The sequence below is a fragment of the Crotalus tigris genome, unplaced genomic scaffold, assembly GCF_016545835.1.
Source record: "Crotalus tigris isolate CLP2741 ecotype Arizona unplaced genomic scaffold, ASM1654583v1 scf7180000024361.1375286210:1436186, whole genome shotgun sequence".
Taxonomy (NCBI): Eukaryota; Metazoa; Chordata; class Lepidosauria; order Squamata; family Viperidae; genus Crotalus; species Crotalus tigris.
The window spans coordinates 440,706-467,072 of NW_024100529.1; the positions used below are offsets into that span (position 1 = coordinate 440,706).

The following is a 26,367-nucleotide window of genomic DNA, read 5'->3' on the forward strand; positions in this document are numbered from 1 at the left end:
AACCCGAACACAAAGACCTATATATATTATATCTATATATATTATATATATATATATATATATATATATGTAGGTCTTTGGTTATTTGGGAGAAAACCCGAATAACCAAAGACCTACATACAAAGACCTACATACAAACACCCCGCGAAAACCTCAGAAAAGATATATGTGTGTGTGTGTCTGTGTGTGTGTGTGTGTGTGTGTGTGTGTATGTATGTATCAATGTGTGTGTGTCTGTTTAGAGAGAGATATAGATATATAGATAAATGATAGATAATAGTAGATAAATATAGAGAGATGAGAGAAATAGAGAGAATATATATATAGCTAAAGATAGAGAGATATAGATATATAGATATATATAAAGAAATAATAATGATAGAGATAAATATATGATAGATAGTGATGAATAGATATAAAGAGATGATAGTTGAGAAAGAGAGAATGTGTGTTTGTGTGAGAGAGGGGAGGAGGGAGAGAGTAATACATGAGGGGGGGGAGACTGCTGCTAAACGCAAAACTCTATGGGAAATTAGCAATTAGAGAGGCTGACTTGTTCTCCAGGACGATATCAGGCAGCCACAACTTGTCTGGTGGGAGACGAAGCACACCGATCCCTCCATACTCGGTCGTATTCCATTGCAGCCGATGATCCGTCCAGCTCTGACAACAAGACAAGGGTACCTGCTGGTCACACCGATCCAATCCACACATTACTCCCTAAGACTCAGGGGTAGGCAACCTGGGCTCTTTTATGACTCGTGGACTTCAACTCCCAGAATTCCTGAGCCAGCCACGCTGAGGGGAAAGGGAGAGGTTTCCAAGCTGAGCCATGCTGGCTGAGTAATTCTGGGAATTGAAGTCCACGAGTCATGAAGGGGCAATAGTTCCCCCATGCTGGCTCAGGAATTCTGGGAGTTGAAGTCCCCGAGGGGGCCATAGTTCCTCCATGCTGGCTGAGGAATTCTGGGAATTGAAGTCCACGAGTCATGAAGGGGCAATAGTTCCCCCATGCTGGCTCAGGAATTCTGGGAGTTGAAGTCCCCGAGATGAGGGGGCCATAGTTCCTCCATGCTGGCTGAGGAATTCTGGGAATTGAAGTCCACGAGTCATGAAGGGGCCAAGGTTGCCTACCCCTAGCCCTAAGTCCTTAGAAGGGCCAGCTTCCCTCTCTGAATCCCCCGAGAGAAAAGGTCCAACTCACATGCTCAAGCCAGACATTGGTCGTGAGAGTTTCATCTGCTTCTTTCTGTAACAACAAGCCAGGAAAAATGGTTATAGCCAACCTTTGAAGAGAAGCTTCGGAAGCTGACAATGAGTCTGCATCGTACAGGCAGTCCTCAACTTATGGCCACAACTGAGTCCAAAGCGAGATACTTGTTGAGTGAGTTCCGCCCCATTTTACAACCTTTCTGCCACCGTTGTTAAGTGAATCGCTCTGGTTGTTAAGTTAGTAACACGGTCGTTAAGTGAATCTGGCTTTCCCCCCCCCATTGAGTTTGCTTGGCGGAAAGTCGCAAAAGGGGATCACAGGACCCCGGAGGACTGCAACCATCATAAATATGAGTCAGTTTGCCAAGTGTCCAAATTTTGATTACATGACTGTGCAGATCTGCGACGGTCATAAGTGTGAAAAATGGTCATGAGTCACTTTTCTCACTACCGGCGTGGCTTCAAACGGTCACTAAATGAATTATGGTAAATCAAGGACTACCTATATTTAATGAAATAATAATAATAATAATAGTAATAATAATAATAGTAATAATAATTAATAACATCAAACATCCACATCTGCCTATCCCAGGTCCTGGGTAAGGACTCGATAGGTAGACAAAATGCCAAATCCAGTCTGAACATCTGGCTGACTGTGCGATGATCCATAATGAAGTTGGAAGGGACCTTGGAGGTCATCTAGTCCAACCCCCTGCTCAGGCAGGAAACCCTACACCATTTCGGACAAATGGCTGTCCAGTCTCTTCTTAAAAACTTCCAGTGTTGGAGCATTTACTGCTTCTGGAGGCAGGTTGTTCCACTGGTTAATTGTTCTCACTGTCAGGAAGTTTCTCCTTAGTTCTAGGCTGCTTCTCTTCTTGATTAGTTTCCATCCATTGATTCTTGTCCCGCCTTCAAGCACTTTGGAAAATAGCTTGACTCCCTTTTCTTTGGGGCAGCCCTTGAGATATTGGAAGACTGCTATCCTGTCCCCCCTCGTCCTTCTCTTCATTAAACTGGACATCCCCAATTCCAGCAACCGTCCCTTGTACTGTATGTTTTAGCCTCCAGTCCAGTCAACCATGGCTGTCTGTCAAGAGGGCTCAGAAAGATCAAACATATCCAGATTGCACCGTTAAAGGGTTTCCTGCCTGAGTAAGGGAGGGGCTGGACTTGATGACCTCCAAGGTCCCTTCCCACTTTCTTCTTCTTATTGTTATTATTGTTATAACTGACAAGAGAGACGCGAGGGCGACCTTACCAGGGAGATGAGATTGGAAAGCATCAGAGCCAGACTGATGTTCACTATGTCATTCTTAGACACCACCGGTCGCAATTTATTGTCGTAGTTCCTGTCGTCAAAGAGAGCCTTGATCAGTTGCCCCTCCATGTTCACACCCAGGGCACCTGCAACAATGTGGAGAGAAGTTGGTTGAACAGGCGTTGAACAGAGACGCTGCACAAAACATCTAAGCCACGCCTACAGCAATGTTTCTCAGCCTTAGCAACTTTAAGCTGGGTGAACTTCAACTCCCAGAATTATCCTGGCTGGGGAATTCTGGGAGTTGAAGTCCACCCAGCTCAAAGATTTGAAGCAATTATATTCTGTCCCAGACAGAACAGACTGCTTTCCGTCCAATCCAAAAAGATAGATAACTCAGAAGAATAAACAGAAAATATTGCTTTTATTTCTAGGAATCCTAAACAATAACTCACTGTTATGTAGAGATACGTCCAGAAACATATTTTGCAATATTGGGTTCATTCCACAGGTAAATTGATATTGAACTTTCCCCTCTTCTTCTTCATGAGCATCACATGTTGGCATAGGATCTCCATGCCGTGTGGCTAGGAGACATGAGGCTGGATGAACAAAAGCCTTCCCATCTGGCTTGTGTCCAGGAAGTCTCCCAATGACCAATGACCTTTTGAGACTCCTCCCACTGACCCATCAACATGCCTAGCATTTAATAACTGCCAGATATTCTAACATACTGATAATAACTGCCAGATATTCTAACATACTGATACCTGCTCTCTAGTTACGGTTACATAGAGCTATATGGTTCAGAATAAATTGCTTTCTCTATTTTCTAGAGGGATGATTGAAAAGGAGACGTTCTTAACAGTAATCCTTCTCTCCAGATCAACCTTGGCAATTTGAAAATGTGTGGACTTCAACTCCCAGAATTCCCCAGCCAGCCACGCTGGCTGGGGAATTCTGGGAGTTGAAGTCCCACCATACTGGCTGGGGAATTCTGGGAATTAAAATCTACACATCTTAAACTTGCCAAGATTGGGAAACAGGGCATTTGCCTGATGGATCAGAAGCCCCATGGATTTGTAGTTGATCTTAAAACCTCGTGAACTTGGCCTAATTTCATAAAGGAGAGAGGGGCTAGGCTGGTTTAAGAGGTGTATGACTATAAGCCAGACATTAAAACTGAAAAACCAAGGAAAAAAATAGTAAATCACTTCCATTCTGTTGTCATGAAATTAGACATATCCACAAGGGGGAAAAAAATCACTTTTTCAAAAGAAAAAAAAATTACGTTTTGGGTTTAAGTGAAGGTCTGACATGGAGAATTTGTGTTTCGTAACTCAATTTTTAGCCACTGTGCTATACTTTTGCCCTGACACTCATATTTTACACGCAGTCACACACTTTGACACATGCAAGATAGTTGCTGTGATATTAGACATATGAGTAGGCCATCAGAAACCATGACATAACTGCAAGCAGAGGAAACACAAAAATAAAGATAGCGCTTATGCTAGCAAAAGGTCATGGGCTTCTTCCTATTCTGTTATTCTATTCACTGTAGGTGCTTCAGATTAAGTGATCGGAATTAGCAGGTGGGCTTGAGTGTGATAGTGTGTGTGTGGGGGGGGAAACCAGCTGGAACAATAGATGAAACTCTTCAAAGAACTTCGAGGCATTGTTTACCTTAAAGAATCTTTATTGGAGTAGCATAGCTTTGGCACTAATATAGTTGAAGCCAAAATCTGAATTCCCCTCCCCAGAGCACATAGTATCGAAGCACAATTCCCTCCTCCAATTAACAGTCATAAATCACATTCCCCAATTAGCTTGAAATGCAGGCTTTCCCTCCAGTTCTTCAACCTGCCATTTCTTATCATCTCTTATTTCAAAAGCCCTAAATTCACACACTATTACAATATTGTTATGTCTAACTAACTCGCATCACATTCCACCTCCTCCCCCCAGTATCATCTAATTCTAAGAGTAAAGCGTGAGGAAGAATAAGGCTACATCTCCATGTGTTGTCAAAGCAAGAACATCCGATGTTAGCAGCCCTGACACTAGCGTTGTGAAAGGATATAAATATGTGCTTTAAAAAATCAGGGGTGTGGCTTAATCTCCTGCGTTGAGTTTTAAGACCACCAACTTTTGCAAAAGTTCAATCTCAATAAAACTCCGTTCCTGGAATCCCAAGTGATCTTTGTTTGTTTTTGAAAATCTGAGCCACGCTCCAGACATAAGGACAGCCGTTTGTCTGAGAAGGTATAGAGTTCCCTGTTTGGGAAGGAGGTTGGATTGGATGACCTCCGAAGTCCCTTTCAACTTTGTTATTCTGTAAGCTCTGAAGGGACTTTCTCCCTGATGGATCTGCGTTAAGCGCCCTCTCCACCTGCTTGCAACTTGATCCATTTCAACCGGACGCTTCCCCTTTGCCAACAACGTGCCCTTCCATGCCTCCACGGACATTCCTGGTTGCAGGAAACGAACTGTGGTTTGCTTGCAAACATTCTGTGTCGTCTTGTCTTTTTGGTTGTGTCTAAAGCAGAGATTCCCCAACCTCTGACGGGCCGTGGCCTAAACGGAATTGGGCCATGCAAGTGGATGAGCACACGCAGTTCAAGTTGTGCGTGTGGTGGGCTGGCGGGCAATCGCATGCCTGCCAGCCTGCTGCTTGTGCAAGGGCTGCATGTGTGCGCGCGCTGGACCACTACTCAGGTGGCCCAGTTCTCCTCTCCCCCCACCCCAGCCAGGTTGCCAAGTCAAAAGTCTAAAGCAAAATTGCATTGAGCAACTCCTATGAGAGAGAGAGGAGAGAGAGAGAGGACAGAGAAAAGAGAGAGAGAGAGAGAGAGGAGAGAGGAGAGAGAGAGAAAGAGAGAGAGAAGAGAAAACGAAAGATGAGAGAGAAAAGAGAGAAGAGAGACAGAGAGGAGAGAGAGAAGAGAGAGGAAAGAGGAGAGAGAGGGGAGAGGAGAGAAAGAGAGAGAGAAAAGAGAGAAGAAAGAAGAGAGGAGAGAGGGGGAGAGAGGAGAGAGAGAGGAGAGAGAGAGAGGAGAGAAGAGAGAGAAGAGAGAAAGAGAAAGATAGGAGAGAGAAGAGAGGAGGAGAGAGAGAGAGAGAGAGATGAAGCAGCTCAAAGAGTCTATCCTACTGGCATTTCCCAAGGATTCCCATAATCGCCAGACAAATTTGAAGTCCAATAAATGTGGAAATTTGGAATAGAGCTGGAAGAGACCTCGGAGGTCTTCTAGTCCACCCCCCCTGCTCATTTCAGACGAGTGGCTATCTAGTCTCTTCTTAAAAACCTCCAGTGATGAAGCACCCACAACTTCTGAAGGAAAGCTTACGCACCGACATACCGGCACACAAGTGCACAAAACAGTTGTCGTCGTGTTTGAGGGACAGTAAGCAGAGGAGAAATTACGTGAGAAGATGGGCAGCTCAAATATGTAAACGGGGAGCCCGCCCACCACGATCCACCCACCACTTTGGGTGGGGTGCAATACTTTTTTCTAGAAGGAAACGCCAAGAACCTGTGGAGACCCTACATTTTTGCACATGACCAACTCAAGAAAAACGACAGACATCTCAGCTTAAGCCCTAGCCGAATCTCCGATCCCAATTTACACCCTGGACGTCGAATGCAGGCAAGAAAAAAGATATTTTCCTGATATTTTTTTCTTCTTCTCCCAGATAATCGATAAGTTTCCAGGTTTCCAAACTGGAGACTCTTAAATACACAGTCTCTGCAATTTCGAAGGGCCAAAAGCAGGACTTTTCTAGAACGCCTTTTTATTATTATTTTGCAAAATGTTGCCCTGTTTTCCACTAGGGCTCTCTCTGTGCCCTCATCCTAGGCATCAGATAGATTCAGGGCATCTTACCTGGCAAGGTGAGGGCACAAAACAGAATGAGTTGAAGAGTCCGATTGTCCATCTCGGCTTCGGCTGGACTTTCTCCCTGTCCCTCCGCAGCCTCTGTGCGTGTCCGGCTGGGCTGAAAGAAGCTTAACTTGGGAATGTGGATGGACAACGGCAGCTGGCAGCTGGAGGAAGGGAGAATTATGAGCCAGCTTGGGAAACAAGAGACCGGCATCCCAGCACTCACTTCCTCTCTCAAAGCAAGAAGGTACATGAACTGGCAGGGCGAGACTGTCTGGCTCCATGTTGGTTGCGTTCGCACATGCTGAACCAGATTGGGTCAAATCTGAGCCAATGCCCTCCCTCCATTGGCTCAGTTTGAGTAGACTGGAGTACCACCTGTTCTCCAAAGCCCCTGAAGGCAGGACAAGAAGCAACAGATGGAAACTAATCAAGGGGAGACACAACCTGGAACTAAGGAGAGATTTTCTGACAGTGAGGACAATTAACCAGTATAACTACTTGCCTCCAGAAGCTGTGGGTGCTCCATCACTGGGGGTTTCTAAGAAGAGATTGGGCAGCCATTTGTCTAAAATGGTTTAGGGTTTCCTGCTTGAGCAGAGGGTTGGACTGGATGACCTCCAAGGTCCTTTTGAACTCTATTATTCTGTCTTAACTCCTGCCTGTTTTTCATGGCTTAACATCTGGTTGAAAGCCAGCCAGTGGGTGAATTGACACCTTGACGTGGTCTAAGTAGTAGTTCTCAACTTTGGCCGCTTGATGATGTATGAACTTCAACTCCCAGGATTCTCCAGCCAGCAAAAAATTCTGGGAGTTGAAGTCCTACACACTGTCAAGCAGCCACGCTTAAGAACCATGGGTGTAGAGCAGGGGTCTTCAAACCTGGCCCTTTTAGGACTTGCGGACTTCAACTCCCAGAATTTTGGGAGTTGAAGTCCTCAAGTCCTAAAAGGGCCAAGTTTGAAGACCCCTGGCGTAGAGCAAGAAGCAGATCAAATGTGTTGGACAAAAGATATAGGGATCTGTGGCCAGCGAAGCACATGGGCTGATCCCTTGATGCGCTGTGCGTTGGTTCCTGTCATAACCTAGAGTAGGAACAGCAGGTGGGATGAGGAAGCAGGGTTAACTTGGTGGTGCCTGCAAAGACCATTGAGGTGTTTTGCATGCCCGAACTCTTATTGAGCTTTATTCTGATGGGTTTAGGTGTGTGTTGTTTTCACCGTTTTGTGAGCCATTCAGGATGCTTGTGAACAATACGAGCAACCGAAGAAGTCTTTTTTCTGCCTTTGAGGATCACCCATCCAGAGTTCAAGCACAAGGAGTCAAGAAGTGCGCTGCAGACAAGCACTTAGTAAGGCAGGCATTCAGATGCCATTAAGTAACAATATCTACTGTTGAAGGAAAAATCTTCATCAGGGTCTACTCCAAGCCGGGAATAAACAAAATGGAGACTGCTTTACAAAGAAAGTTGCGGTTTATTGAAGAGGAGAGCCAGACAGAAAGATGTCTCTGGAAAAACTGGCCACGTGGAGCAGGGAGTGGTGGATTTTTATACCTTCTGGGGCTCTTGGGGTTGTTTCCTGTTCCTGTTTGAGGCTTTGTATTTTCTGTGTTGTGTACTTTGACCTGAGTCTGAGTGTGGCCTTTTAGTATTGGTGGGTTAATCCTATTATGTCTCCTCTCTGTAGAGTTTGGTGGGGGTATGTAGATTTTAGGTGTCTTTGTCTTCCTAATTTCTAACTTCCTGGCTCCAACCTTCCTGAATGGATTATTTACATCTGCATTTCTAAAAGCTGGCCTCTGCCTAGGGGCTGGGGCTGATTTCTGTTGGATTTTTTTGGTGTGTGAGGGATTATTGATTCTAGGGCTCTTTCTTTCTAATCCAGGGGTCTTCAAACTTGGCCCTTTTATGACTCGTGGACTTCAACTCCCAGAATTCCTCAGCCAGCCTCCATTTTGTTTGTTAGATTTAAGACAGGGGTCTTCAAACTTGGCCCTTTGATGACTTGTGGACTTCAACTCCCAGAATTCCTCAGCCAGCGTGCCTGGTGACCAAAACTGGAAAACTGCACTGGAAAAAGTGACTTTTGACTTTCTTCACCCTTAGAACCTTTGCAACACCCTCACGGTCATGTGATCAAAATCTGGCCACTTGGCAACCAGCATGTAGGTACAACAATTACAATTGCGGTATTTGGGGATCACGTGATCGCTATTTGCCACTTTCCCGGCCTATTTCGACAAGCAAAGTCAAGCAGGGGAAGCTGGATCCACTTAAGGTCCCTTCAATTCCCTTAACTGTAGTAACTGCCTTAACAACCGTGGCAAGAAAAAAAAGCCATTAAAATCACATGCAAGTCACTTAACAACCCCCCCCCCTTTGTTTAGCAATGGCAGTTCTGCTCCCAGTTGTAAGTTGAAGACTACCTGTAGGAAGGCACCTCAGGGATCCCAAAAGCCTCTCTGTTTTCCCTTGTATATATATTCAACTTTTGGGGCCTGCCATTCAGCTGGGGATAGGAGAAGCTTGGGATAACGTTCACCTTTTACTTTCCCTCTCCTGCCTCTATCCCAGGGGTAGGCAACCTTGGCTCTTTTATGACTGGTGGACTTCAACTCCCAGAATTCCTGAGCCAGCATGAGGGAACTATAGCCCCTTCATGACTCATGGACTTCAATTCCCAGAATTCCTGGGCCAGCATAGCTCAGCTTGGAACCCTCTCCCTTTCCCCTCAGCATGGCTGGCTCAGGAATTCTGGGAGTTGGAGTCCACACGTCTTAAAGTTGTTGAGGTGGAGAAACAATGGACTAGGGCAGGGGTAGGCAACTTTGGCTCTTTTATGACTCATGGACTTCAACTCCCAGAATTCCTGGGCTAGCCATGCTGAGGGGAAAGGGAGAGATTTCCAAGCTGAGCCAGGCTGGCTCAGGAATTCTGGAAGTCCACGAGTCATGAAGGGGCCATAGCTCCCCCATGCTGTCTGAGGAATTCTGGGAGTTGAAGTCCGTAAGTCACGAAGGGGCCATAGTTCCCCCATGCTGGCTGAGGAATTCTGGGAGTTGAAGTCCACGAGTCATGAAGGGGCCATAGTTCCCCCATGCTGGCTCAGGAATTCTGGGAGTTGAAGTCCACGCGTCATAAAAGAGCCAAGGTTGCCTATCCCTGACCATCTCAGAAAAGTGACTGTCTAGCCCAGGGGTAGGCAACCTTGGCTCTTTTATGACTCGTGGACTTCAACTCCCAGAATTCCTGGGCCAGCCTGGCTCAGCTTGGAAACCTCTCCCTTTCCCCTCAGCATGGCTGGCTCAGGAATTCTGGGAGTTGGAGTCCACACGTCTTAAAGTTGCTGAGGTGGAGAAACAATGGACTAGGTTATCCCCTTGAGAAAGGAAGGCATCTCTCTAATCAGGGGGACGGTTACAGAGAAATGAAAGCTGGAGAAGACCTTGAGATGCGCGCCAACGGTGCCAGTCGCCCGCACGTCATACCACCTGTGGACTGGCTGAAGTTCAAATGGACATTATGACTTTGGTGGGAGGAGGACTGTGGCTAGCCTAACTATACCGTTTGTGCCGGATTTCCCCCGGATCTCGCCTTGGCTCCCTTAACTGTCACCGACCCCTCATAAAAGTATCCTTTTGAGGCAACGCCCGTTTCAAGTGTTCTGCTTTCTTGGGTGGTTAGCCGAAGCGGGTCCTTACAGGAACCCTGAACGTCGCGTGTTTGTTCCACTCTGACACATGGGGGCTGGGGAATTCTGACAGCGGTTAATCACCCTCATAACTGACGAAATTTATTTCCGCTGGACTCCTTGAGTTCAAGTCCACCCATCTTAAAGTTTCCGAGGTTGACAAACCCTGATCTAAAAAGATTGGAAGGAATTCTTGGTTGCCACCCCAACTAACACGCATCCTGAAGAACAGGCAGATATCTCTAGATCAGCGGTTCTCAACCTGTGGGTCGGGACCCCATTTGGGGTCGAACAACCATTTCATGGGGGTCGCCAAACAACCCAGTCCGCCATTTTTCCCCCTTTTCTATAGCTGTGCTACTCCCTTTTATTCTATTGGCTTTTGAAAGCCAATAGAAGAGACTCTCTTGAATAGAGTCTAATTCTATTGGCTTTCAAAAGCCAATAGGAATTGTCCAAGCTGTCTCTGCCCTGCTGAGCCCGCCAAAAGTCCCCTTCTGCAAACGGTGCTGCACCAGTTGAGTAGTCCTCGACTTACGACCAGTTGAGTAGTCCTCGATTTATGACCGGTTGGGGGGTCACGGCATTAAAAAGGTTGAGAACCACTGCTCTAGACCCCTTCCCTTCCAGCAGCCAGGTCTCCTCGGGGGCCAACCTTGCTCCCCAAATGCCCACATGGTCTTCCGGCTTTTGGGCGTCCTTGGCAAGACATCCCTGGTTTGGCCTTCCCGGTAGTGCCCTCCGGTTAGGTCTTCAGAATTCCCAAGGCCAGCGCAATGATTTCAGGCATGCTCCGGTACAGCGAGTCCTGTTCTAGGCCCACCAGACCAAGGAAGCTGGTGGCCCTCTGTCCAACGATGGCTTGGATGTGAGCTCGGTAGAGGCCCTTGGAATTCTTGGAGGCCAGGTCCACCAGGATCTGGGGAACAAGGGAGAAGAGAGAGCAGGAGGGCAATAGCTAAAAAAGCCAATGCATTCCTGGGTGGTATCAACAGAGGCAGAGAATCAAAATCGCCTGACGTATTGGTACCGCTTGATAAAGCCTTAGCAAGGCCACACCTGGAATGCGGCATCCAGTTTTGGTCACCCTACTGCAAACAAGATGTTGAGACTTTGGAAAAAGTTCAGAGAAGAGCAACTAAGATGATTAAAGGCCTGGAGACCAAAACACATGAAAAACGGTTGCTGGAATTTAGAATAGAATAGAATAGAATAGAATAGAATAGAATAGAATAGAATAGAATAGAATGGAATGGAATGGAATGGAGTGGAGTGGAGTGGAGTGGAGTGGAGTGGAGTAGAGTGGAGTAGAGTAGAGTAGAGTAGAATAGAATAGAATAGAATAGAATAGAATAGAATAGAATAGAATAGAATAGAATAGAATAGAATAGAATAGAATAGAATAGAATAGAATAAGCAATAGGATATAGAATAGAATAGAATAGAATAGAATAGAATAGAATAGAATAGAATAGAATAGAATAGAATAGAATAGAATAGAATAGAATAAGCAATAGGCTATAGAATAGAATGGAATGGAATGGAATACAATAGAATAGAATAGAATAGAATAGAATAGAATAGAATAGAATAGAATAGAATAGAATAGAATAGAATAGAATAGAATAGAATAGAATAGAATAGAATAGAATAGAATAGAGTAGAGTAGAGTAGAGTAGAGAAGAAAATAATAGAATAGAATAGAATAGAATAGAATAGAATAGAATAGAATAGAATAGAATAGAATAGAATAGAATAGAATAAGCAATAGGATATAGAATAGAATGGAATGGAATAGAATGGAATGGAATGGAATGGAATGGAATGGAATGGAATGGAATAGAATAGAATAGAATAGAATAGAATAGAATAGAATAGAGTAGAGTAGAGAAGAAAATAATAGAATAGAATAGAATAGAATAGAATAGAATAGAATAGAATAGAATAGAATAGAATAGAATAGAATAGAATAGAGCTGGAGGGGACCTTGGAGGTCTTCTAGTTCAGCCCCCTGCTCAAGCAGGAGGACCTATACTATCTCAGATGATTGTCTAGCCTCTTCTTAAAAACCTCCAGTGATGGAGCGCCCACGATTTCTGGTGGCAAACTGTTCCACTGGTTAATTGTCCTCACTGTCAGGAACTTTCTCCTTAATTCCAGGTTGCTTCTCTCTTTGATCAGTTTCCAACCATTGTTTCTCTTCCCCTTCCTTTACCTTTCTCCCTCTCCCCTTCCCTCCCCTCCCTCTCTCCTCCCCTTCCCTTCCTCCCCCTTTCTTTCCCTTCTCTTCCCTCTCCTCTCCCTCTCTCCTCCCCTTCCCTTTCCCTTCCCTTCCCCTTCCCATCTCTGATCCAACAGGCCTGACCTTGCTCATCTTTTGATCCCCACCAGCCTTGGCCAAGCTATGCTCCCTGCTTGGCATGATATACATTTTAAACACATGCACATCGGCTTGGAAACCCAGAAATTTAGCCTTCTCGCCATTATTTCCCCCCCCCCCCGTACAATTTAAACACCGCTGCGCTCCGTTGCCTCCCTCTCTTCACCCACCGTGCCTCTCCTCCTCTCCTGCTTGGAAGGGAGATGCCCAACCAGTCAATCAAGGTTGACAGATCTGCAGAATAGCCCCCCCCCTTTATAGGTGTTAGTTTTGCAAGGGCAGCTCCATGACAGAGGGGTGCGTCCTGGCAGCTGGGAGTGCTCTCCCCAAAAGAGAAGTCACAGAGTCTTTACATTCTATATGGAGGGAAGTGTGTAGTGGGGTGCCCCAGGGCTCTGTTCTGGGCCCAGTGCTCTTCAACATCTTCATCAATGATTTGGATGAGGGGATAGATGGGGAACTCATCAAATTTGCAGACGACACCAAGCTGGCAGGAATAGCCAACACTCCAGAAGACAGGCTTAAGATACAGAAGGATCTGGACAGACTTGAATACTGGGCACTAACTAACAAAATGAAATTCAATGGTGAAAAAAGCAAGATTCTACATTTAGGCAAGAAAAACCAAATGCACAAGTACAGCATAGGTGGCACCATGCTCAATAGTAGTAACTGTGAGAGGGACCTCGGAGTCCTAGTAGACAATCACCTAAATAGGAGCCAGCAGTGTGCTGCAGCTGCCAAAAAGGCCAACACAGTGCTAGGCTACATTAACAGAGGGATAGAATCAAGATCACATGAAGTATTAATACCACTCTACAATGCCTTGGTAAGGCCACACTGGAATACTGCATCCAGTTTTGGTCACCACGATGTAAAAAAGATGTTGAGACTCTAGAAAGAGTACAGAGAAGAGCAACAAAGATGATTAGGGGACTGGAGGCTAAAACATTATAAGGAACGGTTGCTGGACTTGGGTATGCCTAGTTTAATGAACAGAAGGACGAGGGGGGACATGATAGCAGCGTTCCAATATCTCAGGGGCTAGCCATAAAGAAGAGTGAGTCAAGCTATGTCTCCAAAGCACCTGAAGGCAGGACAAGAAGCAACGGGTGGAAACTAATCAAGGAGAGAAGCAACTAGAACTAAGGAGAAACTTCCTGACAGTGAGAACAATTAATCAGTGGAACAGCCTGCCTCCAGAAGCAGTAAATGCTCCAACACTGGAAGTTTTTAAGAAGAGACTGGACAGCCATTTGTCCGAAATGGTGTAGGGTTTCCTGCCTGAACAGGCAGTTGGACTAGATGGCCTCCAAGGTCCCTTCCAACTTTACTACTATTATTATTATTGTTCCCATAACCAATGTGACTGGGCCACATGAACACATGGTGGGTGTTCGTTAGAAAAGGTTATTGTTAACCACCTAGATTTTTGTGTGGGAAAACTAGCGTTGATTTTACTTCTTTGGGGCTGGGATGCGTATTCAATAAAAATGATCTCTTATGACCACCTCGAGGCCGTAGAGCAGGGGTCTTCAAACTTGGCCCTTTGATGATTTGTGGATTTCACCTCCCAGAATTCCTCAGCCAGCGTGCATGCTGGCTGAGGAATTCTGGGAGTTGAAGTCCACAAGTCATCAAAGGGCCAAGTTTGAAGACCCCCTGCGGTAGAGTTTCTTGAATATTGAATTCGCCAACTGGACAGTTGACACTCACCTTCTGAAAGTTCATGGTGAGATCCTGCTCTGGCACTTGCAGAATCCAGCGGTAGCTCTCCCGCACCGAATGGACACGCTGGGCGGATTCATTCACTCCCGGACAGCTGGAATTTGTGGCCAGGGCTGGGGAGAAGAAAGAGGTGGTGTCAAGGTTGAATCGCTAAGATGCCTGCTAATTTCTATCGCTACTCAGCTTGCCGTAGAAACAGGGATGAGTGGTAGAAAGCGTAGGGAGGATGGAAATGGGAGTCCAAGAAGGCGTCCATGGATGTGAGAGCCTACAAGAATGCCAAGGTCACTAACACAGGTGTCTGACGTAGAAGTGGACCCTTCTCATAATAACCCAAAGGTATATGATTGGGCAAGCTGAACACCTGGTGGTTGGGGGGGGGGTTAAGGGAAACTACTGGTAACAAAGCAGATTTTTGCCAATCAGAGCTGGTTTCGTTTCTTCAGTTCTGAGATGAGTACGCAATAAAGATTTATCATTTGTGGCACTTCAAAGATTCCTTCAAGATTTTTTGCTTTTCAGTTCGTTAATTAGCCAGTTGACATATAGGGTGATTCTCTCAGAGGGGAAAAGCAGAGTCTGAACTACAAGGGCTTCCCGGAAACAAACGTCTTCTCCAGACTCTTGTGGAGATCAACAAAGGAAACACTGGTAGGAAGAAACACCATACTAGAACTGATGATGTTACCTAGTTTGGTAATGAAATGTCTGCAAGGTATGGTTAGGAGGGCACTTACTTTTCTAGCCTGAGCGATCTATGTTTCCTGATAAAATACATGGGAAAATCCAATTGGAGGAAAATTCCACTGAGGGTTAGGGTTAGGTCACCATGAACTCATAGAGCAAAATGGACTTCGCCAACAAGTTCAGAGTGCTCGGATATGGTTAGGAGGGCACTGATTTTTCTCGGCTGCCCTATGTACGTTTCCTGATAAAATACATGGGAAAATCCAATTGGAGGAAAATTCCACTTAGGGTTAGGGTTAGGTCACCATGAACTCATAGAGCAAAATGGACATCGCCAACAAATTCGGAGTGCTTGGGTATGGTTAGGAGGGCACTGACTTTTCTAGCCTGCCCTATGTATGTTTCCTTGTAAAATACATGGGAAAATTCCCATTGGAGAAAATTCCACTTAGGGTTAGGGTTAGGTCACCATCAACTCACAGAGCAAAATGGACTTCGCCAACAAGTTCAGAGTGCTCGGGTATGGTTAGGAGGGCACTGACCTTTCTAGCCTGCCCTATGTATGTTTCCTTGTAAAATACATGGGAAAGTCCCATTGGAGAAAATTCCACTTAGGGTTAGGATTAGGTATGGTTAGGAGGGCACTGATTTTTCTCGGCTGCCCTATGTACGTTTCCTGGTAAAATACATGGGAAATTCCCATTGGAGGAAAATTCCACTTAGGGTTAGGGTTAGGTCACCATCAACTCATAGAGCAAAATGGACTTTGCCAACAAATTCGGAGTGCTTGGGTACGGTTAGGAGGGCACTGACCTTTCTAGCCTGCCCTATGTATGTTTCCTTGTAAAATACATGGGAAAGTCCCATTGGAGAAAATTCCACTTAGGGTTAGGGTTAGGTCACCATGAACTCATAGAGCAAAATGGACATCGCCAACAAATTCGGACTGCTTGGGTATGGTTAGGAGGGCACTGACTTTTCTAGCCTGCCCTATGTATGTTTCCTTGTAAAATACATGGGAAAGTCCCATTGGAGAAAATTCCACTTAGGGTTAGGGTTAGGTCACCATGAACTCATAGAGCAAAATGGACTTTGCCAACAAATTCGGAGTGCTTGGGTACGGTTAGGAGGGCACTTACTTTTCTTGCTCAACTAATCTATGTTTCCTGGTAAAATACATGGGAAAATCCCATTGGAGGAAAATTCCATTTAGGGTTAGGGTTAGGTCACCATGAACTCATAGAGCAAATGAACTTCGCCAACAAATTCGGAGTGCTTGGCTATGGTTAGGAGGGCACTTACTTTTCTAGCCTGCCCTATGTATGTTTCCTTGTAAAATACATGGGAAAATCCCATTGGAGAAAATTCCACTTAGGGTTAGGGTTAGGTCACCATGAACTCATAGAGCAAAATGGACTTTGCCAACAAATTCGGAGTGCTTGGGTACGGTTAGGAGGGCACTTACTTTTCTTGCTCAACTAATCTATGTTTCCTGGTAAAATACATGGGAAAATCCCATTGGAGGAAAATTCCATTTAGGGTTAGGGTTAGGTCACCATGAACTCATAGAGCAAAATGAACTTCGCCAACAAATTCGGAGTGCTTGGCTATGGTTAGGAGGGCACTTACTTTTCTAGCCTGCCCTATGTATGTTTCCTTGTAAAATACATGGGAAAATCCCATTGGAGAAAATTCCACTTAGGGTTAGGGTTAGGTCACCATCAACTCACAGAGCAAAATGGACTTCGCCAACAAGTTCAGAGTGCTTGGGTACGGTTAGGAGGGCACTGACCTTTCTAGCCTGCCCTATGTATGTTTCCTTGTAAAATACATGGGAAAGTCCCATTGGAGAAAATTCCACTTAGGGTTAGGATTAGGTATGGTTAGGAAGGCACTGATTTTTCTCGGCTGCCCTATGTACGTTTCCTGGTAAAATACATGGGAAATTCCCATTGGAGGAAAATTCCACTTAGGGTTAGGGTTAGGTCACCATCAACTCATAGAGCAAAATGGACTTTGCCAACAAATTCGGAGTGCTTGGGTACGGTTAGGAGGGCACTGACCTTTCTAGCCTGCCCTATGTATGTTTCCTTGTAAAATACATGGGAAAGTCCCATTGGAGAAAATTCCACTTAGGGTTAGGGTTAGGTCACCATGAACTCATAGAGCAAAATGGACATCGCCAACAAATTCGGACTGCTTGGGTATGGTTAGGAGGGCACTGACTTTTCTAGCCTGCCCTATGTATGTTTCCTTGTAAAATACATGGGAAAATCCCATTGGAGAAAATTCCACTTAGGGTTAGGGTTAGGTCACCATGAACTCATAGAGCAAAATGGACTTTGCCAACAAATTCGGAGTGCTTGGGTACGGTTAGGAGGGCACTTACTTTTCTTGCTCAACTAATCTATGTTTCCTGGTAAAATACATGGGAAAATCCCATTGGAGGAAAATTCCATTTAGGGTTAGGGTTAGGTCACCATGAACTCATAGAGCAAAATGAACTTCGCCAACAAATTCGGAGTGCTTGGCTATGGTTAGGAGGGCACTTACTTTTCTAGCCTGCCCTATGTATGTTTCCTTGTAAAATACATGGGAAAATCCCATTGGAGAAAATTCCACTTAGGGTTAGGGTTAGGTCACCATCAACTCACAGAGCAAAATGGACTTCGCCAACAAGTTCAGAGTGCTCGGGTATGGTTAGGAGGGCACTGACCTTTCTAGCCTGCCCTATGTATGTTTCCTTGTAAAATACATGGGAAAGTCCCATTGGAGAAAATTCCACTTAGGGTTAGGATTAGGTATGGTTAGGAGGGCACTGATTTTTCTCGGCTGCCCTATGTACGTTTCCTGGTAAAATACATGGGAAATTCCCATTGGAGGAAAATTCCACTTAGGGTTAGGGTTAGGTCACCATCAACTCATAGAGCAAAATGGACTTTGCCAACAAATTCGGAGTGCTTGGGTACGGTTAGGAGGGCACTGACCTTTCTAGCCTGCCCTATGTATGTTTCCTTGTAAAATACATGGGAAAGTCCCATTGGAGAAAATTCCACTTAGGGTTAGGGTTAGGTCACCATGAACTCATAGAGCAAAATGGACATCGCCAACAAATTCGGACTGCTTGGGTATGGTTAGGAGGGCACTGACTTTTCTAGCCTGCCCTATGTATGTTTCCTTGTAAAATACATGGGAAAGTCCCATTGGAGAAAATTCCACTTAGGGTTAGGGTTAGGTCACCATGAACTCATAGAGCAAAATGGACTTTGCCAACAAATTCGGAGTGCTTGGGTACGGTTAGGAGGGCACTTACTTTTCTTGCTCAACTAATCTATGTTTCCTGGTAAAATACATGGGAAAATCCCATTGGAGGAAAATTCCATTTAGGGTTAGGGTTAGGTCACCATGAACTCATAGAGCAAAATGAACTTCGCCAACAAATTCGGAGTGCTTGGCTATGGTTAGGAGGGCACTTACTTTTCTAGCCTGCCCTATATATGTTTCCTTGTAAAATACATGGGAAAATCCCATTGGAGAAAATTCCACTTAGGGTTAGGGTTAGGTCACCATGAACTCATAGAGCCAAATGGACTTTGCCAACAAATTCGGAGTGCTTGAGTACGGTTAGGAGGGCACTTAATTTTCTAGCCTGCCCTATCTATGTTTCCTGGTAAAATACATGGGAAAATCCCATTGGAGGAAAATTCCACGTAGGGTTATAGGGTCGCCTGCTTGAGCAGGGGGTTGGACTAGAAGATCTCCAAGGTCCCTTCCAGCTCTATTCTGATTAATAGCTGGCTTTCTCCCCGGAACAGCCTGTGCCCCCTCCCTGGGATCTGCTGGGTCCTATAGACACATACACAACAAACACAAAATCTGCCATTCCCATATGTTACGTCTTGAAGGAAAAACAAAGAAAGACCACTTGCCTTTAAAAAAAAAAACAGCTTTGTACAGGTACTCCTCTCCTTAGTTCCTTTAGTGACCTTCAAAGTTACAACAGCACTCATTTAGCAGATGTCTCACTTAGCAACATAAAATTTCGGAGGCCTTTGGGGTCGTAAGTCAAGGAAACGTGCACTCTGATCCTTTTTTTGCAATCTTCCAAAGTAAAGAAGCCTAAAGATTTATTTTTAAAAAAATAGATATACCCCCTGGCAGTTGATTCTCCTTTTCTTCCACGGGATCAATCCCCAAGCTGCGTTTCTCTCGCCGAGGAGGAGAACCTGTCGCAAAGCGAGGAAAGAAAGAGATGAGTTTGGTACGTTGTCCCAAAGTTTAACCCTCTAGAAATGAATTTCAGGCCGTACGGTTGCCAACGTCTGGACGATCCTCAAGCTGATAGAGGCAGCGAAACGAAGGTGCAGACCTATACAGATAATCCTCAACTTACAACCGTTTTATTTAGTGACCCTTCAAACAGCACTGAAAGGACCGCTTTGCACATTTACCACCATCGCGGCATCCCCATGTGGTCAAAATTCAGACGCTTGGCAACTGACTCATATTTATGACGGTCGCAGCGTCACCAGATCACAGGATCCCCTGTTGTGACCTTCCCACAAGCAAAGTCAGTGGGAGAAGCACTTTAACTTAACAACCGTGTTATTAATACATAATAATAATAATGATAAAGTTGGAAGGGACATTGGAGATCATCTAGTTCAACCCCCTGCTCAGGCAGGAAACCCTATACCATTTCAGACAAATGGCTGTCCAGTCTCTTCTTAAAAACTTCCAGTGTTGGAGCATCCATAGCTTCTGGAGGCAGGTTGCTCCACTGGTTAATTGTTCTAACTGTCAGGAAGTTTCTCCTTAGTTCTAGGTTGCTTCTCTCCTTGATGAGTTTCCATCCGTTGCTTCTTGTCCTGCCTTCAGGCGCTTTGGAGAATAGCTTGACTCCCTCTTCTTTGGGGCAGCCCTTGAGATATTGGAATACTGCTATCCTGTCCCCCCTCGTCCTTCTCTTCGTTAAACTAGACATACCCAATTCCAGCAACTGTTCCTTATATGTTTTAGCCTCCAGTCCCCTAATCCTCTTTGTTGCTCTTCTCTGCACTCTTTATAGAATCTCAACATGCAGTGATTCGTTTAACAACGGTGGCCAGAAAGGTGGTAAAATAGGGCAAAACTCACTTAGCAGGTGTCTCGCTTAGCAACATAAACTTTTGGACTCCTTTGTAGAGTAGCTGTACTAAATCAACATTTCGGCTTATTTAGTTCTGCGTTCTCCTTCTCCAATTTGGCGCACTTCAAATGCATAGGCCAGAGGTCCCTAACCTATAGTCCACGGCCCAGGACCAGGCTCATGGCCAGCGGGCTGCGGAAACGGTTGGCTAGTGCATGCATGTGTGAGTGCGCATTTCCCCCCACGTGCGCTAGCACCCACGGCTTCCTTGGCACATGCGCACGGGTGCAAATGGGGATACTACCACGGGACGGGTGTCCGCAGTTCGTTTGCGCATGTGCTGCTAGCCCGGGTGCACAAACCGGCCGCTAGCTGCCATGGGGGGGCACGGCCGTTCATGCATGTGCACGCCAGCACATGCGCGAACAGGGCTGCGAGTGCCACGCTAGTGTGTGTGGCCCGTGTGAGCACACCAATTTTGAAGCTGCTCTCCTTCCCTCCGATCCTTCAGAGGGGAAAGGTTGGAGACCACTGGCATAGGCTACACGTCTTGAATGGTTACAAATTAGGGAATTTGCTGCCCTGCAGACTTAACAGAATAACAGAACAGAATAACAGATTTTGAAGGGACCTTGGAGGTCTTCTAGTCCAACCTCCTGCTCAGGCAGGAAACCCCTATACCAGGGGTAGGCCACCTTGGCTCTTTTATGACTCGTGGACTTCAACTCCCAGAATTCCTCAGCCAGCATGGGGAACTATGGCCCCTTCATGTCTGCTGGACTTCAACTCCCAGAATTCCTGAGCCAGCATGGGGGAACTATGGCCCCCTTGATGACTTGTGGACTTCAACTCCCAGAATTCTTCAACCAGCATGGGGGAACTATGGCCCCCTCCATGACTGGTGGACTTCAACTCCCAGAATTCCTAAGCCAGCATGGGGGAACTATGGCCCCCTCATGACTCGTGGACTTCAACTCCCAGAATTCCTGAGTCAGCCATGCTGAGGGGAAAGGGAGAGGTTTCCAAGCTGAGCCATGCTGGCTCAGGAATTCTGGGAGTTGAAGTCCACGAGTCATAAAGTGGCCTAGGCCTAGGCCAGACATAGGCAACCTTGGCCCCTTCATGACTCGTGGACTTCAACTCCCAGAATGCCTCAGCCAGCCTGGCTCAGCTTGGAAACCTCTCCCTTTCCCCTCAGCATGGCTGGCTCAGGAATTCTGGGAGTTGAAGTCCACCAGTCATAAAAGAGCCAAGGTTGTCTACCTCTGGCCTATGCCATTTCAGACAAATGGCTGTCCAGTCTCTTCTTAAGAACCTCCAGTGATGGAGCACCCACAACGTCTGGTGGCATGCCGTTCCACTGGTTAATTGTTAGGAAATTTCTCCTAGGTTGCTTCTCTCCTGGGTAAGTTTCCATCCATTGTTCCTTATCTTGCCTTCTGCTGTTTTGGAAAATATTTTGACCCCCCTCATCTTCGTGGCAGCCCTTCAAATATGGGAATACTGGGTTGGACTAGGACCAATGTTGTTATTATTCTTATTATTCTGTTAAAGAAGTAGCGGGGGGGGCTCCAATCCTGGTTGACCTTGGGCACGTACCATTCCCTGCAAGCCTTTGGTCCTGTCTCTGGGGTTCCACATCTGGAAAGCCATCCTGGTGCAGTTCTTTCTGCAGCTGTTGAAGGAACACCTGACCTTGGATTCGTAGTTCATCCACCTCCTCTCCTGTCAGCTATGAGAAGCAAAAAGTGAGATCAAGGGGGCAGTCCTAATCACGATGGGCCGAGCAGATGAGGTCACGATCCACTTAACAGAGTTGGAAGGGACCTTGGAGGTCTTCTAGTCCAGCCCCTTGCTCGAGCAGGAGAACCCAGGTGGAATGAGGTATGTCTAGTTTAATGAAGAGAAGGACGAGGGGGGGACATGATAGCAGGGTTCCAATCTCTCAGGGGCTGCCCCAAAAAAGAGGGAGTCAAGCTATTCTCCAAAGCACCAGAAGGCAGGACAAGAAGCAATGGATGGAAACTAATCAAGGAAAGAAGCAACCTAGAACTAAGGAGAAACTTCCTGGCAGTTAGAACAATTAACCAGTGGAACAACCTGCCTCCAGAAGCGGTGAATGCTCCAACACTGGAAGTTTTTAAGAAGAGACTGGACAGCCATTTGTCTGAAATGATATAGGACAGTGATGGCGAACCTTTTAGAGACCGAGTGCCCAAACTGCAACCCAAAACCCACTTATTTATCGCAAAGGGCCAGGGCTGCATCAGCATTGCGGTGCCCTCAGGGTGGGCAGGGGGCATGGCCCATTGGGTGGGCATGGCTTCAGTGGTTGCGGCAGTCTGGGTGGGCATCGCCGAGGTGGACGTGGCCACCTTGATGTTGCTCGTGGGGGGGGGATGCCTGTGAGGGCCAGGCAGGGTTGGGGGAGATCCAGACAGTGGCGGGATTCAGCCGATTCAGCAGAACCAATACCTAATGTATCATTCAGTTTGGCGAACTGGTTGTTAAATAGCAATATTATTAATAATAATAAAAAGTTGGAAGGAACCTTGGAGATCAGCTAGTCCAACCCCCTGCTCAGGCAGGAAACCCTATACCATTTCAGACAAATGGCTGTCCAGTCTCTTCTTAAAGACTTCCAGTGTTGAAGCATTCACCGCTTCTGGAGGCAGGTTGTTCCACTGGTTAATTGTTCTCACTGTCAGGAAGTTTCTCCTTAGTTCTAGGTTGCTTCTCTCCTTGGTTAGTTTCCATCCGTTGCTTCTTGTCCTGCCTTCAGGTGCTTTGGAGAAGAGCTTGACTCCCTCTTCTTTGGGGCAGCCCCTGAGATATTGGAACCTTGCTATCATGTCACCCCCCTCGTCCTTCTCTTCATTAAACTAGACATACCCAATTCCAGCAACCGTTCCTTATACGTTTTAGCCTCCAGACCTCTGATCATCTTTGTTGCTCTTCTCTGCACTCTTTCTAGAGTCTCAACATCTTTTTTACATCGTGGTGACCAAAACTGGATGCAGGATTCCAAGTGTGGCTTACCAAGGCCTTGTAAAGTGATATTAACCCTTCACGTGATCTTGATTCTCTCCCTCTGTTGATGCAGCCTAGCACTGTGTTGGCTTTTTTGGCAGCTGCCGCACACGGCTGGCTCATGGTTAAGTGACTGTCCACTAGGACTCCAAGATCCCTCTCACAGTTACTACTATTGAGCAAGATACTCTCTATTCCTTCCTTGCTTCCTTCCTTGCTTCCTTGCTTCCTTCCATCCTTCCCTCCTTCCTCCCTCCCTCACTCCCTTCCTTTCTTCCCTCCTCCCTCCCTCCCTTCCTTCCCTCCCTCCCTCCCTTCCTTCCTTCCCTCCCTCCCTCCCTTCTGTGGTGGTGCAGTGTTTAGAGTGCAGCATTGCAGCCTGACTCTGCTCACTGCCGGCAGTTCGATCCTGACCGGCTCAAGGTTGACTCAACCTTCCATCCTTCCGAGGTTGGCAAAATAAGGACCCAGATTGTTGGGGGGCAAGAGGCTGACTCTGTAAACCGCTTAGGGCGGGCTGTAAAGCTCTGTGAAGCTGTACATAAGTCTAAGGCAGTGGTTCTCAACCTTTCTAATGCTGCGACCCCATAATACAGTTCCCCATGTTGTGGTGACCCCCAACCACTTATACATTACCGGGTACCAAGGGCGTGGCCAAAGAAAAGGGGGGAAAATGGCGGACAGCCTTGTTTGGCGACCCCCATGAAATGGTCATTCGACCCCAAATGGGGTCCCGACCCACAGGTTGAGAACCACTGGTCTAAGGGCTATTGTTAATGCTTCGACAACTCCTGCTCTTCTATTCCTTTGAGTTGCAATGCATTATTCCTGCTTCTGCTCAAGACACAATACCTGCCATTTCGACTTCTAAAGCTCCAATTCCCATACCTGGAGGAAGCGCCTGGTCTCCTGTCCAACAGGTGCCGCTGCCAAAGGCTCAGCTGGGCTGCTCAGCTCCTGCACCCAGTCAGCCAGGTTGGGCCCGATGCCTTGGAACAAGGAGGCAAAGGAAGGGAGGAGGGGAGGAGGGGGGCTGTAAAAGGGAGGAAAAAAGGGGGGTCAGCCCAAGGCCCGAAAAACAGGGTCTTGCTTTCTGTTCTCCATCAATGGACAGTACAGGCAGTCCTCAATTGAGCCCCAAATTTCTGCTGCTGAGCAGACCGTCGTTAAGTGCATTTCCTCAGGTTACGACCTTTCTTTACACAGTCATTAAGGGAATCACTTGGGAGTTGTTAACTTAGGAGCACGGCTATTAAGTGAATCTGGCTTCCCCCATTGACTTTGCTGTTCAGCAAGTCGCAAAAGGGGAATCGCATCACATCCTCGGGATGCCGCAACCGTCATAACCATGAGTCAGTGGCAACTGTCAAATTTGGATCACGCGACCACGGGGAAGCTGTGACAGTCGTAAGTGGGGAAACCAGTCCTAAGTCCCTTTTTTTTTTCAGGGCTGCTGTGCCTTCGAACGGTCACTAAACAAATGGCTATAAGTTGAGGACTACCCTATAGTACAGGGGTAGGCAACCTGGGCTCTTTTATGACTCGTGGACTTCAACTCCCAGAATTCCTCAGCTAGCATGGGGGAACTATGGCCCCTTCATGACTCGTGGACTTCAACTCCCAGAATGCCTGAGCCAGCCATGCTGAGGGGAAAGGGAGAGGTTTCCAAGCTGAGCCAGGCTGGCTCAGGAATTCTGGGAGTTGAAGTCCACGAGTCATGAGGGGGCCATAGTTTCCCCATGCTGGCTCAGGAATTCTGGGTGTTGAAGTCCAGCAGTCATGAAGGGGCCAAGTTTGAAGACCCCTGGTCTAGTCTAATGAAGAGAAGGGCAAGGGGTAACATGATAGCAGTCTTCTGATATCTGAGGGGCTGCCCCAAAGAAGAGGGAGTCAAGCTATTCTCCAAAGCCCCTGAAGGCAGGACAAGAAGTGGATGGAAACTAATCAAGGAGAGAAGCAACCTGGAACTAAGGAGAAACTTCCTGACAGAACAATTAACCAGTGGAACAATCTGCCTCCAGAAGCTGTGAGTGCTCCAACACTGCAAGTTTTTAAGAAGAGATTGGATAGCCATTTGTCTGAAATGGTATAGGGTTTCCTGCCTGAGTAGGGGGTTGGACTAGATGACCTCCAAGATCCCTTCCAACTACTACTACTACTACTACTACTACTACTACTACTACTACTACTACTACTACTTATTATTATTATTATTATCGATCATCGCACAGTCAGCCAGATGTTCAGACTGGATTTGGCATTTTGTCTACCTATCGAGTCCTTACCAGGACCTGGGATAGGCAGATGTGGATGTTTGATGGTATTACAGATATCGTCGCAGGATGGAAGCAGTTCCTAATAAGGCCGCCTTTTGCAAATGACTAATAGCAAATTTGTCAATGCCAATGGTGTTCAAGTGGTGCTCCAGTTGTTTTGGGATTGCACCCAAGGAGCCTATGACTATTGGTACTACCCTTGCTTGCTTTTGCCACAGTCTTTCTATTTCTATTTGTAAGTCTTTGTATTTTGTTATCTTCTCCAGTTCTTTCTCGTCTATTCTGCTGTCTCCAGGCACTGCCACGTCCACTATCCAGAATTTTTTGTCTTTCTTATCGACAATTGTTAAGTCTGGGGTGTTATGTTGCAGGTGATTGTCTGTTTGAATTCTGAAGTCCCAGAGCAGTTTAATTTTATCATTTTCTATGACTTTCTCTATTTTATGATCCCACCAGTTTTTGCTTACAGGCAAATGATATTTTTTTGCAGATCTTCCAATGCACCATTGTTGATACTTTGTCATGCCGCTGCTTGTAATCAGTTTGTGCAATCTTCTTGCAACAGCTTACCAAGTGGTCCACTGTTTCTTCAGCTTCTTTGCATAGGCGGCAATTACTGTCTGTTGCTGTCTTCTCAATTTTGACTTTGTATGCATTTGTCCTTAAGGCTTGGTCTTGTGCAGCCAGAATTAGTCCCTCGGTCTCTTTCTTCAATTTTCCTGCTCTTAGCCATTGCCAGGTTTTATTATTATCTGCTTTTCCAGCTATTTTTTCATGTATTGGCCATGTAGTGCTTTGTCTTCCCATGCCTCTATTCTGTTCTTCATTTGGTCTTTCTTGTAGGCCAGTTTGGTCTCTCCAGTAGTTAGTAAGCCTTCCTGATATACTAATTTCAGTGCATCTTCATCATTGTTCTTCCGATATTCTTCCAAAGCCATTTTTTCTTCTTCAACCATCTGATGTACTTGTAGCATTCCACGCCCACCTATTTGCCTTGGTAGATAAAGTCTATCAATGTCACTGCGTTATTATTATTATTATTATTATTATTATTATTATTATTATTATTATTATTATTATGTTGCA

At 46.0% G+C, this 26,367-nt stretch overlaps 2 protein-coding genes across 4 annotated transcripts in view; both read right to left on the reverse strand.

The window, feature by feature from the left end:
- The window catches only part of CHRND (cholinergic receptor nicotinic delta subunit), a 32,720-nt gene extending 25,925 nt beyond the window's left edge, over positions 1-6,795 (reverse strand). The window contains exons 1-4 of the mRNA XM_039327400.1: positions 6,364-6,795; positions 2,477-2,622; positions 1,205-1,249; positions 554-663 (exon numbers count right to left, since the gene is read on the reverse strand). Of these exons, the coding sequence (XP_039183334.1) occupies positions 554-663; positions 1,205-1,249; positions 2,477-2,622; positions 6,364-6,613 (551 nt within the window). The 5' untranslated portion in view covers positions 6,614-6,795. The remainder of the gene's footprint in view (positions 1-553; positions 664-1,204; positions 1,250-2,476; positions 2,623-6,363) is intronic.
- A 3,758-nt stretch (positions 6,796-10,553) lies between these two features.
- PRSS56 (serine protease 56) overlaps positions 10,554-26,367 on the reverse strand; it is a 70,915-nt gene continuing 55,101 nt past the window's right edge. For all 3 annotated transcript variants that reach the window (XM_039327394.1, XM_039327393.1, XM_039327392.1), the window contains 5 exons: positions 23,894-24,038; positions 21,575-21,707; positions 18,999-19,073; positions 14,149-14,273; positions 10,554-10,971 (listed from right to left, as the gene is read on the reverse strand). In XM_039327394.1, coding sequence (XP_039183328.1) covers positions 10,798-10,971; positions 14,149-14,273; positions 18,999-19,073; positions 21,575-21,707; positions 23,894-24,038 — 652 coding nt within the window. In that variant the 3' untranslated portion in view covers positions 10,554-10,797. The remainder of the gene's footprint in view (positions 10,972-14,148; positions 14,274-18,998; positions 19,074-21,574; positions 21,708-23,893; positions 24,039-26,367) is intronic.